This window comes from Equus quagga, chromosome 3 (assembly GCF_021613505.1).
Source record: "Equus quagga isolate Etosha38 chromosome 3, UCLA_HA_Equagga_1.0, whole genome shotgun sequence".
Lineage (NCBI taxonomy): Eukaryota > Metazoa > Chordata > Mammalia > Perissodactyla > Equidae > Equus > Equus quagga.
In genome coordinates this window covers 4,737,699-4,750,749 of record NC_060269.1, presented here as the reverse complement: position 1 = coordinate 4,750,749, position 13,051 = coordinate 4,737,699, and the positions used below count along the sequence as shown (strand labels likewise).

At 44.1% G+C, this 13,051-nt stretch overlaps 1 protein-coding gene across 5 annotated transcripts in view; it reads right to left on the bottom strand.

Annotated features, from left to right (window-relative positions):
* Window positions 1-9,875: 9,875 nt before the first annotated feature.
* SEC24B (SEC24 homolog B, COPII coat complex component) overlaps window positions 9,876-13,051 on the bottom strand; it is an 81,088-nt gene continuing 77,912 nt past the window's right edge. For all 5 annotated transcript variants that reach the window (XM_046655931.1, XM_046655927.1, XM_046655928.1 and 2 more), the window contains 2 exons: window positions 10,999-11,102; window positions 9,876-10,751 (listed from right to left, as the gene is read on the bottom strand). In XM_046655931.1, the coding sequence (XP_046511887.1) occupies window positions 10,637-10,751; window positions 10,999-11,102 (219 nt within the window). In that variant the 3' untranslated portion in view covers window positions 9,876-10,636. The remainder of the gene's footprint in view (window positions 10,752-10,998; window positions 11,103-13,051) is intronic.

Sequence of the window (13,051 nt, the reverse complement as noted above, 5' to 3'; positions counted from 1 at the left end):
CAAAACAAATGGGAAGCTATCCAACTCATTTAATGAAACTAGCATAATGCTGATAACAAAATTAAACAAGTAAACACTACAAAAGCAAACTACAGACCAATCTTATAAAAGCAAATAAAACAGAGTCTAGATAACATATTAGCAAATGGGACCCAGTAGAGTAATAAAAGAATGATCAAGTAAGGATTAGTCCAAGCCGCCAGGGTCAATTGCCAAATTTCACGTTCTCTTACTCCACACGTCCCGTCTACAGCGTGACCAGAGGCCGATTCGTTCCTAAACTGTTCACTGCCTCCTCCTCGCCTCTTCAGCCACTTGCCTAGGCTGGCTGGGCTCCTCCTGTCAGGGTCAGAGCACATCCTCCTCTGCTCACAGCTCTTCAAAGGCTTTGCAGCTGTTTCAGGGGGAAACCCAAAGGCCTCCCCATCGCCCGCGGGGCCCTCACAGAAGGGCTTGGCCACACTAACCCCCACTCCCTGCCTGCAGCCCTCACTCTGCTTTATTTCTCTTCATAGCGTTTAATCATCACCTGATATTTATTTATTTATTTATCTGTCTCCCCAATGGAATGCAAGCTCCACGATGGAAGGGACCTTGTCTGCTTCCTTCACTGCCCTAAAGCCATCACCTAACAGCGCCTGTCACATGGTAGGTTCTTAAATATTTGATGAATGAGTGAATTAAAGGGTGAAAAATAAAGCAGGAATTCTAAGTTTAAAATTGCAGCCACCTTTGGGATTAATACAAACACACACCCTTCTGGTTGTATGTGCATGGCGGTATGCCAGATGGTGTTCAAGGCTCTAGTGATGGAGTGATGAATGAGAAAGGTGAGTTTTTTGCCCACACAGAACATAGTGGAGAAGCTAAAGAGAACAAGTAATTAAATGAAGTGGAATAAATGTTCTAACAGGAACAGCATCAGGGCTTACAGGCCCCTATAGCAGCGAGACCCCATCTAGGCTTGGGGTGAGGGTCAAAGTGACATCAGTACTCACTAGTAACTGAAGAAGAATGGGAGTCAGCGCAATGAAGGGTCAAGATGAATTTCTAGCAGAGGGAACGGCGTGCTCAAAGGCCCAGAGGCAGAAGAGTTCATAACTCTCTACCAATAAAGAGATTATCAAGTAGAAAGTTAAAACCTGATACCACACAAAACGTAGCATAACAGTCAGGGCTCACTGGTGAGCGCTGAGTTTTGAAGTCTGATGGTACAGGGGTGTAACAGACTTAGATTGTTGCTTCTGTATTTCCAGCAGTACGGGATGATCTGAAGCAAATAGAAGCATGGCTAATAAATAATCTGTTGTAGGAAAAAGGCAGTTAGGGTGGCAGTAGCCAGCACTGAAACGTTTGGTCCTTAGTCTCAAGTGGGGAAGAGTTTCAGTGAAGGTAGAAACTGGTAGGTGTCAGGCAGACTGAAACTGGGGATATGAGGGCAACGAGCAGGCTCAACGGGAGGGTCATTACTGCTGTTACAGGGGTGCTGTTCACCAAGACACTGACTGCCGTTTGCTGAGTCCTTACGAGGTGCCAGGGGTTACACAAGAAACTTGACACTTTCATTCCATGTAATTCTTACAAAACTCTTACCACCGGAATTATTCTCTCTAGTAGGGGTATTAAGGCTCAGAAAAGTTTGGGGACTTGCCCCACGTCACCCAGCTAGTGGAGGGACTAGAATTCAAACTTTGTTCTGCTTAGCTCTCACCCCACGTCTCCTATTAGAGTTTGTCTAATACAGAGTCACAGGTCCTGGGTTAGACCTGAGTTCTTTTTCACTATCAGATTTGCTCTCACTACATCTCTCAGATCGTTTTGCAGTATCTATTCAGCACAGTATAGAGTGCTGGGTGGCATTCTTTACCTAGTGGAAGACAGAAATCTTCATTTTTGAAGAATGTGAGTCATCGGTGATTTCTTTTACTGGCTCACTGTTAATTTTCCATTAAATGTTAGAATTGAACATACAGTATTCAGAGGCTCCCTGGAAAATCCTGTGGGTCCCCGATCTAGGTAGGCCTCCCTGCCCATTAGACAGCAGCAAATTAATCCCCCTTCACAATCAGGATCAATCCCCTTCCGGCTGTTGGTATAAGTCCAAAACGGCCAGATGGAAGTCATAACTTCCAATTCAGTGGGAAGGTTATTGTGTCCCCTGGTGGAAGCATCTCTCCTTTGGGAACTAAGACCCTAAAATTCTGCGAGTAGGTGAAGAGGGAGTGCTCTCACTTCCAATCTTGATTCTCAGACCTGCGTATTCAGCGATGGGAAAAAAACGTTTGTTGCAGACTCAAAGCATATACTTCACCCTGTGGGACAGTATACCAACAGTCACTGCAACTGAGTCTTCGGTGGGACCTTCGACCTTTCTCTCAAGCCAGCTGCTCTTTGGGGGGACAGGTTTTGGTGAGACCAGTAAATTCCCATTGCCACACTTCTTTTGCCATGAAATGAGGTATTTGATCAGAAGCAATGTTGTGGAGGTCCCACAGTAATGGTGAAGGCATTCTGTAGGCCCCTAGATGGTTGTGATGTTGGCAGAGACACTGCAGGCAGGGTAGGAAAACTCATACCAAAGCCTGCGTGTCTATTCCACTGAGGAAAAGTTGCTGTATGATGGAAGGGTCCAATGTCATCAACCTGCTATCTGGTGGCTGCCTTGTTTCCCCAAGGAGTGAGGCCATATTGAGAAATCAAAGTACGTCTCCGCTGAGGACAGGTTAGGAACACAGTAGTGGTAGCCATTTCGGCCGCGGGGAGGGGGCGTCCACAATACTTAGCCCACGCATAGCATCTGTCCTCTCAGGTGCAGCAACTTTATACACAGGCTATTGAGCAATACAGGGTGGCTATGGAAAGAGGCTGACATTCACAGATGGGTCACTTTGTCCAGCTGATTGAGGTGTCACCAATTTCCAGTCCTGTTCCTTTCAAGTCCCTGACTACGGAGCCAGCCATTGACCACTGCCTGTGCAGCTGGATGGATCTGCATCTCCTGGGCATCTCATAGTCTAGGCAAACATACGGCTTCAAGTTCTGCCCACAAAGAGGATTTCCCTTTACCACTAGACTGATACTATTGCAGTCCAGGTGGTGCCAGCATTCTGTCTTAAAACCGGGTTCTGGTTTTTGCTTCCTTGGTTAACTGATCACACGGAAATACCTCATGAGGCCAAAGATGTGAATTGAGGGAAAGTGGCAAAGCCACAGAGCAGCAGCCACAAGAGTCTGAGCCATTTGCTCATACAGCTTGCCTCAGGACCGGCTGAGCCTCGTATCTCATGTGCTGTTTTCATTGAACGACAGACTGCTGCTGGGCATGCTCAGTCTTACTGCTCGGTTCACACTAGTCAGCTCAGAACACAGGGCTCTTGATATCTTGTAGTAGACAGTTCAGTAGCCATCTAGGAGCTGTTCTCAAAAAGGGAACAGTGTTTTGCAGAGGAGGATATGGCTGTGCTCCAAAATCACAGAGAGGCCGGGAACTCTCCGTTGAGCCAGCATATGGCATTTGTATTTGCCACAGACGCTCCGCTTGGAGCCCTGCTGGGTCAACAAAGCCCACGTGGCAGAGTGGTTTGCACTGCAGCCTGAGGACATGGGGCCTTCTCTGGCTTCCACTGCATAGCCGATCGGCAGTCTCACAGGCTACGTGGTGAATGAGTGGCGGCAGCACATTGGAATGTGGTGTATGCAGCTTCCAAGATCCAAGAAAGCCACCAAGTGTTGTGGAGGGTGACACAAGGAGTAACAACTTGTCTTCCATTTTGGAGAGGATCTTGCATCTTGCTCTAGACCCCCAAAGCTCCAGAAACCTCAGAGGTGGTACACACCTGAATTTCATGGGGTTTATATCCACCTTATGGCACTATTCTCATTCTATCTCCCAGATTTTCCTTCAATTTCTATCTAGCATGGTATAGTATATTTCTTCTTTCATCCCAAAGAGACTGTTTCTTTAATTTTGTTTCCAGGTCTTCAACTCATTTTCTTTTAGAATCATTTAAAATTGACTCAGCAAACATTTACTGAATGCCTATTATGTGCTAGGTTGGGTGGAGGGGTGGCACTAAGACGTCATAGCTATCTTGGTTGAGGGAGAACAGTTCCTGTGTTTCAGGGAGAATGCCGATGATAACACAGTGCAACAGGGGCTGTGACACAGATAGGCAGAAGGTGTTAGAGAATCACCCAGATGGGGGAGTGGTCAGGACCCTTAGGCTAGTCCTGAAGGATGCGTGGGGCTCAGTGTGAGAAGCAGCGATGGCGTAGAAAGGGTTTTCCAAGTAAGGGGAGCAGCATGGGCAGGGCCTGGAGGTGAACCAAGGGCAGCCCCTATAAAGATATACTGTATGTCTCTTTTCCTTTCCAAGTTATCCTCTGGTTCCCACCCATTCCTTCCCCGATTATGACCCAAAAGATTACCAGAAGTTCTATGAAGACAATTTAGGTTCACTACATTTTTGGGAAAAAACACCCCCGCTTAGTGCTGGGGACATAGTCCTCAGGATCCTAGTAATTAAATAACTCAACTTTAAGCTTTGACCTTTCTTGCTCAAACATCTTATTCTTCCATTTCTCCCTGATTTTTTTTTTTTTTAAAAGACTGGCACCTGAGCTAACATCTGTTGCCAATCCTTTTTTTCCCTTCTTCTCCCCAAAGCCCGCAGTGCATAGTTGTATATTCTAGTTGTAGGTCCCTCTAGTTGTGGCATGTGGGGTGTTGCTTCAGCGTGGCCTGATGAGCAGTGCCATGTCGGCGCCCAGGATCCAAACCAGCGAAACCCCGGGCCGCAGAAGCAGAGGGTGTGAACTTAACCACTCGGCCACGGGGCCAGCCCTCCCTGTTATTCTTGACTGCAAATACTTACTTATCAGTTTCTGGTCATTCATAGGAGACAATCTAGAGGCGTGGCACCTTACAGGCTAGTAATATCACTTAGGTTTCAACAGGAAGCACATGTAACAGGCATTTCCTCTTGTTACTATGCAAGCCATAAGATGTGAGGACCAAAGGAGCAGAATTAGAAAGAAAGAGGGATAAATACAGAAAAAGAAATTCCATTAAAAATGCGACAGGCCTTCTGGAACTGGTACAGCCTTCCACAGCTTTCCCAAGGGGCCCTGTGAAGTGACTCCATCATAAGAAAGGCTAATAAGTTTTCCAGGCATTCAGTTAAATAAGTGTGTTCTGGTACGTGGCCTGTCGCCAGGACAGGGGCTGGAGGTTACATGAGGTGGGATAAGAAGTGCTAGAAAGACCCAAGATATAATCCCCACCCTGAAGTAACTTCCTGTGTAATAGAGAATTGAGAGGAACGTATAGAAATGACTTTTTATTTCTAAAGAGAATAGGCTTAAACTCATGATTTAACATTATGGAGCCATAGCCTATTAACTTTAAAAGAATGTAGTCATTACACTGGACTTACCTTACATCTATTTACAAATTACCTGAATCAGCACACAGGGACCAGCTACGTCACTAGTGTTGCGAGCAAGGCAGAGGTGCAGGTCATACACATTGCTGTTTTAGCAATGAGAGCATAATCATTTAATTTCTACCAAAAAAGAGATTTAAAAATCAGGTTGTGGAAAACTAGAAAACTGAAGTGTAAAAGTAAGCATACATACATCAGTGCATACTAATCAAATTATCTACGACAGTCTAAATGGCTAAATATGGACCTGAGAAGCCAGCACCACAGCGAAACCCACGACCAGCTCCCGGCGGAAGTGGCCCGCGCCAGAGGGAGGAAGGGCCTGATGCTGACTGTGTCTGCTGGCCGGCCTGAAGGACAGCATCTGTCTGCCGCTTTGGGGAGTTTTTGCAAAATTACAAATCTTGCACAGAAATCAGGTTTCTTAGGAGGACAAAAGCAGTCTCAAGTAAAATCTAATAAAACACTGATTTTCAATTGTGAATACAAATTATAGCATTTTAACAACCCACTTAATGGGTTACTAGCAAGTAATGCTTTTGGGCCCCAAAATGAAAAGAAAACCTACAGAACTGTGCACTGTTTACTAAGGGTACCTGTGCGATAATGGAATACACTGGTCTCGTTCCCGGTTCCCGGCACAGCCTCCTAAACCCTTGTGACTGCATAAGAGCAGCAGGGGCCTCTCTTGTTCTCACGAGGGGACTCTGGGTGGGCTCCTCGATGGCTCCTGGGTCGGGGCTGGTCACCACAAAGACCAAGCCATGAGCAGAAGCTTGGAATTTCCACGTCCTCCCTTCCCCAGAGTGGGGAGAGGGGCTGGAAACGGACTTAACAATCGATCAGGCCTTTGTGACAAAGCCTCCATAAAAACCCCCAAAGTACAGGGTTTGGAGAGCTTCCAGGTTGGTGAACCCCACACCAGGGGCGTGCTGCCCCCCAGCTCCATGGGGGCAGAAGCTCCTGTGCTCGGGATCCCCCAGACCTCGCCCTCTCTCTCTCTTCACCCGGCCGTTCACCTGTCGACTTTACCCTATCCTTTAAGAAGCTGGCCGACGTGTTTCCCTGAGTTCTGGGAGCTGCTCTAGCAAATTAACCAAACCCGAGGAAGAAGTCATGGGAACCTCTGATCTACAGCCGGTTGGTTGGAAGCCTGGGTCACAACCCGGACCAAGATGGCGTCTGAAGTGAGAAGTGGGGCAGCCTTGTGGGACTGAGACCCTGTCTGGGCAGATGGTGTCAGAAGGGAGTTGAACTGGTAGGGAGGCGGAGGACGCCCAACTTTCTGGTTGATATAGATTCCATCTCTGAACTCAGAGATAAAAGATGAGGGTAGCAAAAAATATCTACCCACCATTTTTATTTTTCAGGAGGTCTCTGTTTCATGTGCCAAAGCTTATGGGTTTTTTTTCTTAAACTCTGTCTTCTTTCAGTTGTTAGTGACTCCACCTAGATGACGTCTGCAGTGTTGTTTTCAGCTTTGTGAGGGTTCATCTTTTTTGGCTTTCAAAAGTACTTCTAGTGTCTTCAAAAGCTACTTTGAATGGGAGAGTCACAGTTTTCTTAACACAACACTTTGCTAATACGTGTATTTCATAGTCTCATGAGTTGACTCCATTGGATTCATATCCACAAATAGCTTTTCAATAGTTTTCAGCACATCTGTATACATTAATGTATAAATAAAATACAGAATTTTTTCCGTCAATGCACTTGATTTGTGCTACAGATGTGTTCCTTAAAACTAGTATGGAAACATTTCTGTAAGTCACATTGTATGTTCCTATTAAACTATGGTTCTGGGGGCCAGCCCGGTGGCATAGTGGTTAAGTGTGCACGTTCCACTTTTCAGGGGCCGAGGTTCGCCGGTTCGGATCCCGGGTGCGGCCATGGCACCGCTTGGCAAGCCATGCTGTGGTAGGCGTCCCACGTAGAAAGTAGAGGAAGATGGGCACGGATGTTAGCTCAGGGCCAGTCTTCCTCAGCAACAAGAGGAGGGTTGGCAGCAGGTGTTAGCTCAGGGCTGATCTTCCTCAAAAAACAAAACAAAACAAAAACTATGGTTCTAGTAGGGGATTAGGAGGTTTTTCACAACACCTGGGACATTCTTTTAAAACACCCATCTCTGGTCGACCCCCTAGCTGGGTGGTGGACATCAGATCTGAGGAGCGACAGACGTGTACCAAGAAGCTCTCGCAGGAAATGCTCATCCCATGCCCACCAGGAACTCTGAGAACCGCTGACGTCACTGACGATTTCAGTTCATTGAGGGGGGCCCCGAGAACTCATGGTAAGCATGCCCCTTCTCTCATCACTCCCTGCCCCACAAATGAGCAGAGCCACGTCCCATCAGGAGGCAGTGGGCCTGACTGTCCCTCTCCCGCCAGCAGGAGTCTTGCCCTGCCCTCGCTCCAGCGCAGTCAACTCCACATCCTCTGAAACCTCACTGTCTTCTGAGGACGCTACCTCCCTTGCAAACTTCACGGGTGGCCGTTTTTTATCTCACCCCCAAGGAAGGCATTTGGAGACATCCAGCGTATCTTCTCCTTGCCGACCCCAGGTCTTCTGAGCTCATGCCATCAGCCCACAGACTATCCCGCCCCCCCTTATTTACAGGGCCCATCTCCCCACCACTACTCCTGTCATTTTTCTTGGCAATGATGCATCAAAAACCCTGGATTCTCACTTCTGACCTCCTCACCCCAGCCACCTTTTCACTACTCAACCAGGCACTCCCATGGCCATACCCTGTGTCTCGTCATTACCGATATCTAAACTTCCCCCAAACCTCAATCTCAAGCATCCTAGATCCTGACCACCGTGTCCTACTCTCCAGCTTGTTCCCTCTGGTATCCACGCTCTACGAGCACTTTGACCTCAACAGGACCTCAAAACTACGACACCCACTATGTTTTCTCTATCCATCACCCATTCTGTGCTCCTTTCGCTTAAATGACAGTCACACCCTTGTAAACATCCCCCGGCTCCTCTGTTCCTTGTACCAACCCTGCTCAAACCCAGCTTTCACCCATCAGCTGAGTGCGGTAGAGGAAAGACACAGCATGCTAACTCGTTTCAGTTTCAAGTTCATGACTCATATCCAGGATGGGCTCTTGGTGCAGCGTGACAATCTACCACCACATGCCACTAAGTCCATTCTATCCCCTATTCTCCTGGGAGAGCGTCTCATGAAAGCTCTCACGCTTTCCCCTTTCTTGGCTGGTAAGTGCGCTGCTTCTTTCACAGAGAAAACAAGGACAGTCAGAGGTCACACCCACATTCCCCTCCCAGAATCCCCCTTGATGGCCCTTCTCCAGAAACCCACACGGCCTTGGTCTCTGCTCAGCTGGCACATTTTCCGAGGGGCCTCCCCCGGTTACTCTCAAAACAGCATTCTTGATGCCCTCATCCGGCTTCATCTTTCCTCACTGCACTCCTCACACATCATGTACTAAATGCACTGTCTGTCCCAAGGCCTTCGCCCCTCGCTCTAGCGTCAGCTCTGGGAAAGCGGGACTCGATCCCTGTTATACCTAGTCTCTGCTAAGTAGTAAATGCTTACAAATGTGTATTGAATAAATAACAAAATATCCAAAGACAAAGATTTCTGTCTTTCTTAAAGTAGAACACGATACTTTCCACGGTCAAGTTACAGTATTTAGTTGCCCTTCGAGGACACAGTTCTTCTAACGTTCAGCGAGGTTCCCTCCGGTAGAGGCAGTGGGTACCGGACACGCGCGGCCCTGGGAGTAGGTGGGGGTGGGGGCAGCATTTGGCTTTTACTGTTAGCTCTGTCACTACTCAGTGATGTCACTTAGGGTGACTCAGTTACCTCTCATTTCCATCAGGGAATGTGAGAGAGTACTTTAAGTTTTACCCAAAGAAAAGAGACCCGCTCAGCACAAAACCACTAAAAACCACGCATCACACATCAAGAGCCTTTTCCTTCCAAACTTCATGGCGGGACTTTCATTTGTGTAAAATAAAATTCCATTCCACAATCTAATGGATAACTAAGTTTTCATAGTAAATAAGCTGTTAGTAAATGAGAGATTTTTTTCATCAGAATAAAATCACTCTCAAAATTCATGATGGTAATCTTAAAGTCAATTAAATAGGATAGTCACATATGTTATCAACATTTTTTTGCTATGAATGTGCAGAAAAAAAGCCTAATTTAACTGAGAAAGACAAATTAAGATTATACTTAGTCAATAAACATAAGTATTTTGAAAGCAGCATTTGTTTTTAGAATACAAACAGAATAAGTACTTAGTAATGTCCACAAACTGATGAAAACTTATTGACTCACATATATTACTGACTGAAATCCAACATCATTGCATTTCCCCAAGCGGTAAATTAAGTTTATCCTCTATGTAAAAATCCCCACAAACCAACTCCTTCCACATAAAAAAACACCAAACCATATTTTCAAGCAAAATATTTTTAATTAGTAGGCTGATCATAAATAAATCCACATAAAAGATTTAACAGAATTACAAAGAGTTTTGTGTTTCTTTTGTGGACTCGATTCATGACGCGCGTTAGTCACCCTCATTCTCTAACTGACCAAGAGTTGTCACCCAACGATGCAGCACAGCTTAAGCAACTCATATTCTGTAGTTACATTTTTACATTTCTTTACAAATGTAACATGTATGTACATTATATATATTTTCTATAGTTCATGTACTGAAACTCTATTGTTTTTACAGGGAAAATATTGAATTCAATTAATGAATACGAATCATTCCTTGTTAAAAAGTAATTCATATAAATAACATGGTACCACTGCCTTTTGGCATCTCTCGTCAGAGTCCAAGTCCAGAGAGGTCATATTAATTTATGAGGAAAACGAACTGATCTAATTGTACATTACGACAGACCATTCCACACGGCTGCATAAACTCGCCGGCTTGCAATGAATGGAGCACTGTACTGTTTGTGCACTACTGCAAACGGGCCAAAACCGATTCAAATAGACCTGGTGAAGGCGCACCATCAGCCACCAACTGAGGCTGCACACAGCCCGCCGCGTCCCTTCCTCCCCGACCTGCGCCGGGGCCTCCTCAGCACCGTGCTGCGCTGTGCCCTGTGCCCACGGCGCCCCGTGCCGCTCTCCCCCCTCGCTCTGACAGGCTGTGCTCCACCGAGGTTACAGATCTTCTTCTTCTGCAACTTTACTCGCTTCACTTACAAATCTGCTGCTGAATGTGAAGCAAAAATTCATAGTAAGAGAATGCGGCTTCTGTCCGGTCTTCAATCAAATGTTGAAAAAATTCCGTTTTGGCAGGACTCTCATCTCTGAAAAGAGAAAAAGGTATTTATCTAAAAATGCTTATTATTAAAAAGGATAATTATAAATGTAGAAAATTACTAATCCCTGGGCACTTTAGGGAAATGGAACACAGGGGATATTAATCTACTAACAGCATTCCGCCGCTGGAGTCTACTGTGATAATATTATTTAAAATTTGCTCTGAAGACAAGTAATTTCACACAGATTGCATAGGATAAGACAATTTCGTAATCAAGCTACAGAAGGACTTACTTTACCACGTGCAGAACTGGGCTTAACGGTCTGTTGTCTCTAAGCCAAGTTATGAAGGATCTGGCTCTTTCTGAAGAGAGTGTATCTAGCTCAGGAAGATGTGTCTGGTAAGAGAAATATAATTAGGAAATCATTTCCTTCCTCGTGACTTCAGAAGTATTAGAACTAAATCAGGATGCCCACCACCACCAACCAACTGCCGGTGCGCTGTTCCCACCCCCAAAGGCAGCGACCAAACAAATGAAGTTTAAATTGCTGGCAAATCTATTTATATCTCTCTGGATAAGTCAATAAAACATGTTTAATGATAAGTGTGTCACTGAACATTTTACCTAAACATTATATTTTTCTGGATAATTCAATCAAGTGCACATGATAATTAGTCTGTCACTCATTTTCTGTTCCATTTTTATGTTTCTTCCAGAGGAAATATTCAAATGAAGGTGTCATCATTACGTTCCAAAGTCACTTAACAAGTATACATTAAGCCCTACTCTAATGACAGCCACATTCAGAGAATTTTATGTTTTCTTTAGTCCTTTTAATTTAAGGGCAGGCATTTTAAAGGACAGTGTGGATGTGTAAATATATTTAAAAACTATATGCAAGACTATTTTTTTTTATTTTGTTTGTTTTTGAGGAAGACTGGCCCTGAGCTAACATCTGTGCCCATCGTCCTCTATTTTCTATGGTGGGGCGCTGTCACAGCATGGCTTGATGAGCAGTGCATAGGTCCACACCCAGGATGCAAACCTGTGAACCCTGGGCTGCTGAGGCAGAGCACAACTTAATTGCTGTGCCACTGGGCCGGCCCCGCAAGACTATTTTTAAAAAACCTAAAAAGTCTATTCTTTCTTTATATATATATATATATATGTGATTTTTTTTCCAAAGCCAACTAAATAATAATTCAAAATATATAGTATGTAAAAAATTTAAATAGAAAAGTTTGGGTTAATTATATTTTTAATTTATGTCAATATTTAAAAAGTAAAAGAACAAAAAACATTTCTATTTTGATATGAATTTTTTCAGATATTTTCTAAGTACATACAGTTACTATTATCACACGAATACATTTTTGAAAATACAAATGGCTATTAGGCATACTCTTCTCTCTTCAGACTGTATTCTTTCTAATAAATGCATTGATTCTTATTTATTGCTACAAGCATGTGTGAACATCAACATACTTCTATGAATAGATCCATGGGGCATATTCTTTGGAGAGATTAATTTACCATGCCAAGACTACGTGATTTTACTTTTAACAGATATTGTCAAACGGGCCTCCAAAACTGTATAAACGCATGCCTCAACCGACAGCACCTGACAGGCCTGCTGACCTACACCCTCTGCATTACTGCCGATTAGCAAATTTCAAAAATCTTCGCCAATCTGGGAAAAGAAAGAAATGCTATGCTGTTATTTTATTTTTTCTTAACCACGAGTGAGGCTGAACATCATAGCATGCAGCAACGACCCTATTTTACGCTATGAACTGCCTGTTTACTTCTTTACCCATTTTTCTTTCCCTTTTGTTTGAGGGATGGGGTTATCTTTTTCTTAGAGATTTTTAAGAACTTTATATACTGGAAAATTACCCCCTTTCCATCATATAAGTTACAGATAATCTTCCAATTTTGTTGTTTGTCTTTTGGCTTTATTTATTTACTTTACCAGACAGAAAAATTTATTTTTATGCTCTCAGATTTATTAGTCTTTCCCCTCATTGACTTACAAAAGCCTTACCCATTTTAATATAACAAAGATTATTTTTCTAATATTCCATTTTTCAGTGATTTGAAATACAATCTTAACCACATTCTAATGCTCGTGAATTAGATCCATTTCCAAATTCTATTCTGTTCCACTGATATGTTTACTGTGCCTGTATCAGTGCTTAAATAAATACAGCTTTAAAATGAAGTTTATTTTATTTAGAAGTTTAGTATTTTACTTATTTTTCATATGCTTTCCCCCTTTACTGACGTTATTTTCTTTTTCTAAACTTTTCCTTATTATCCTCATTTGTTGACTCTTAGAAATGAAC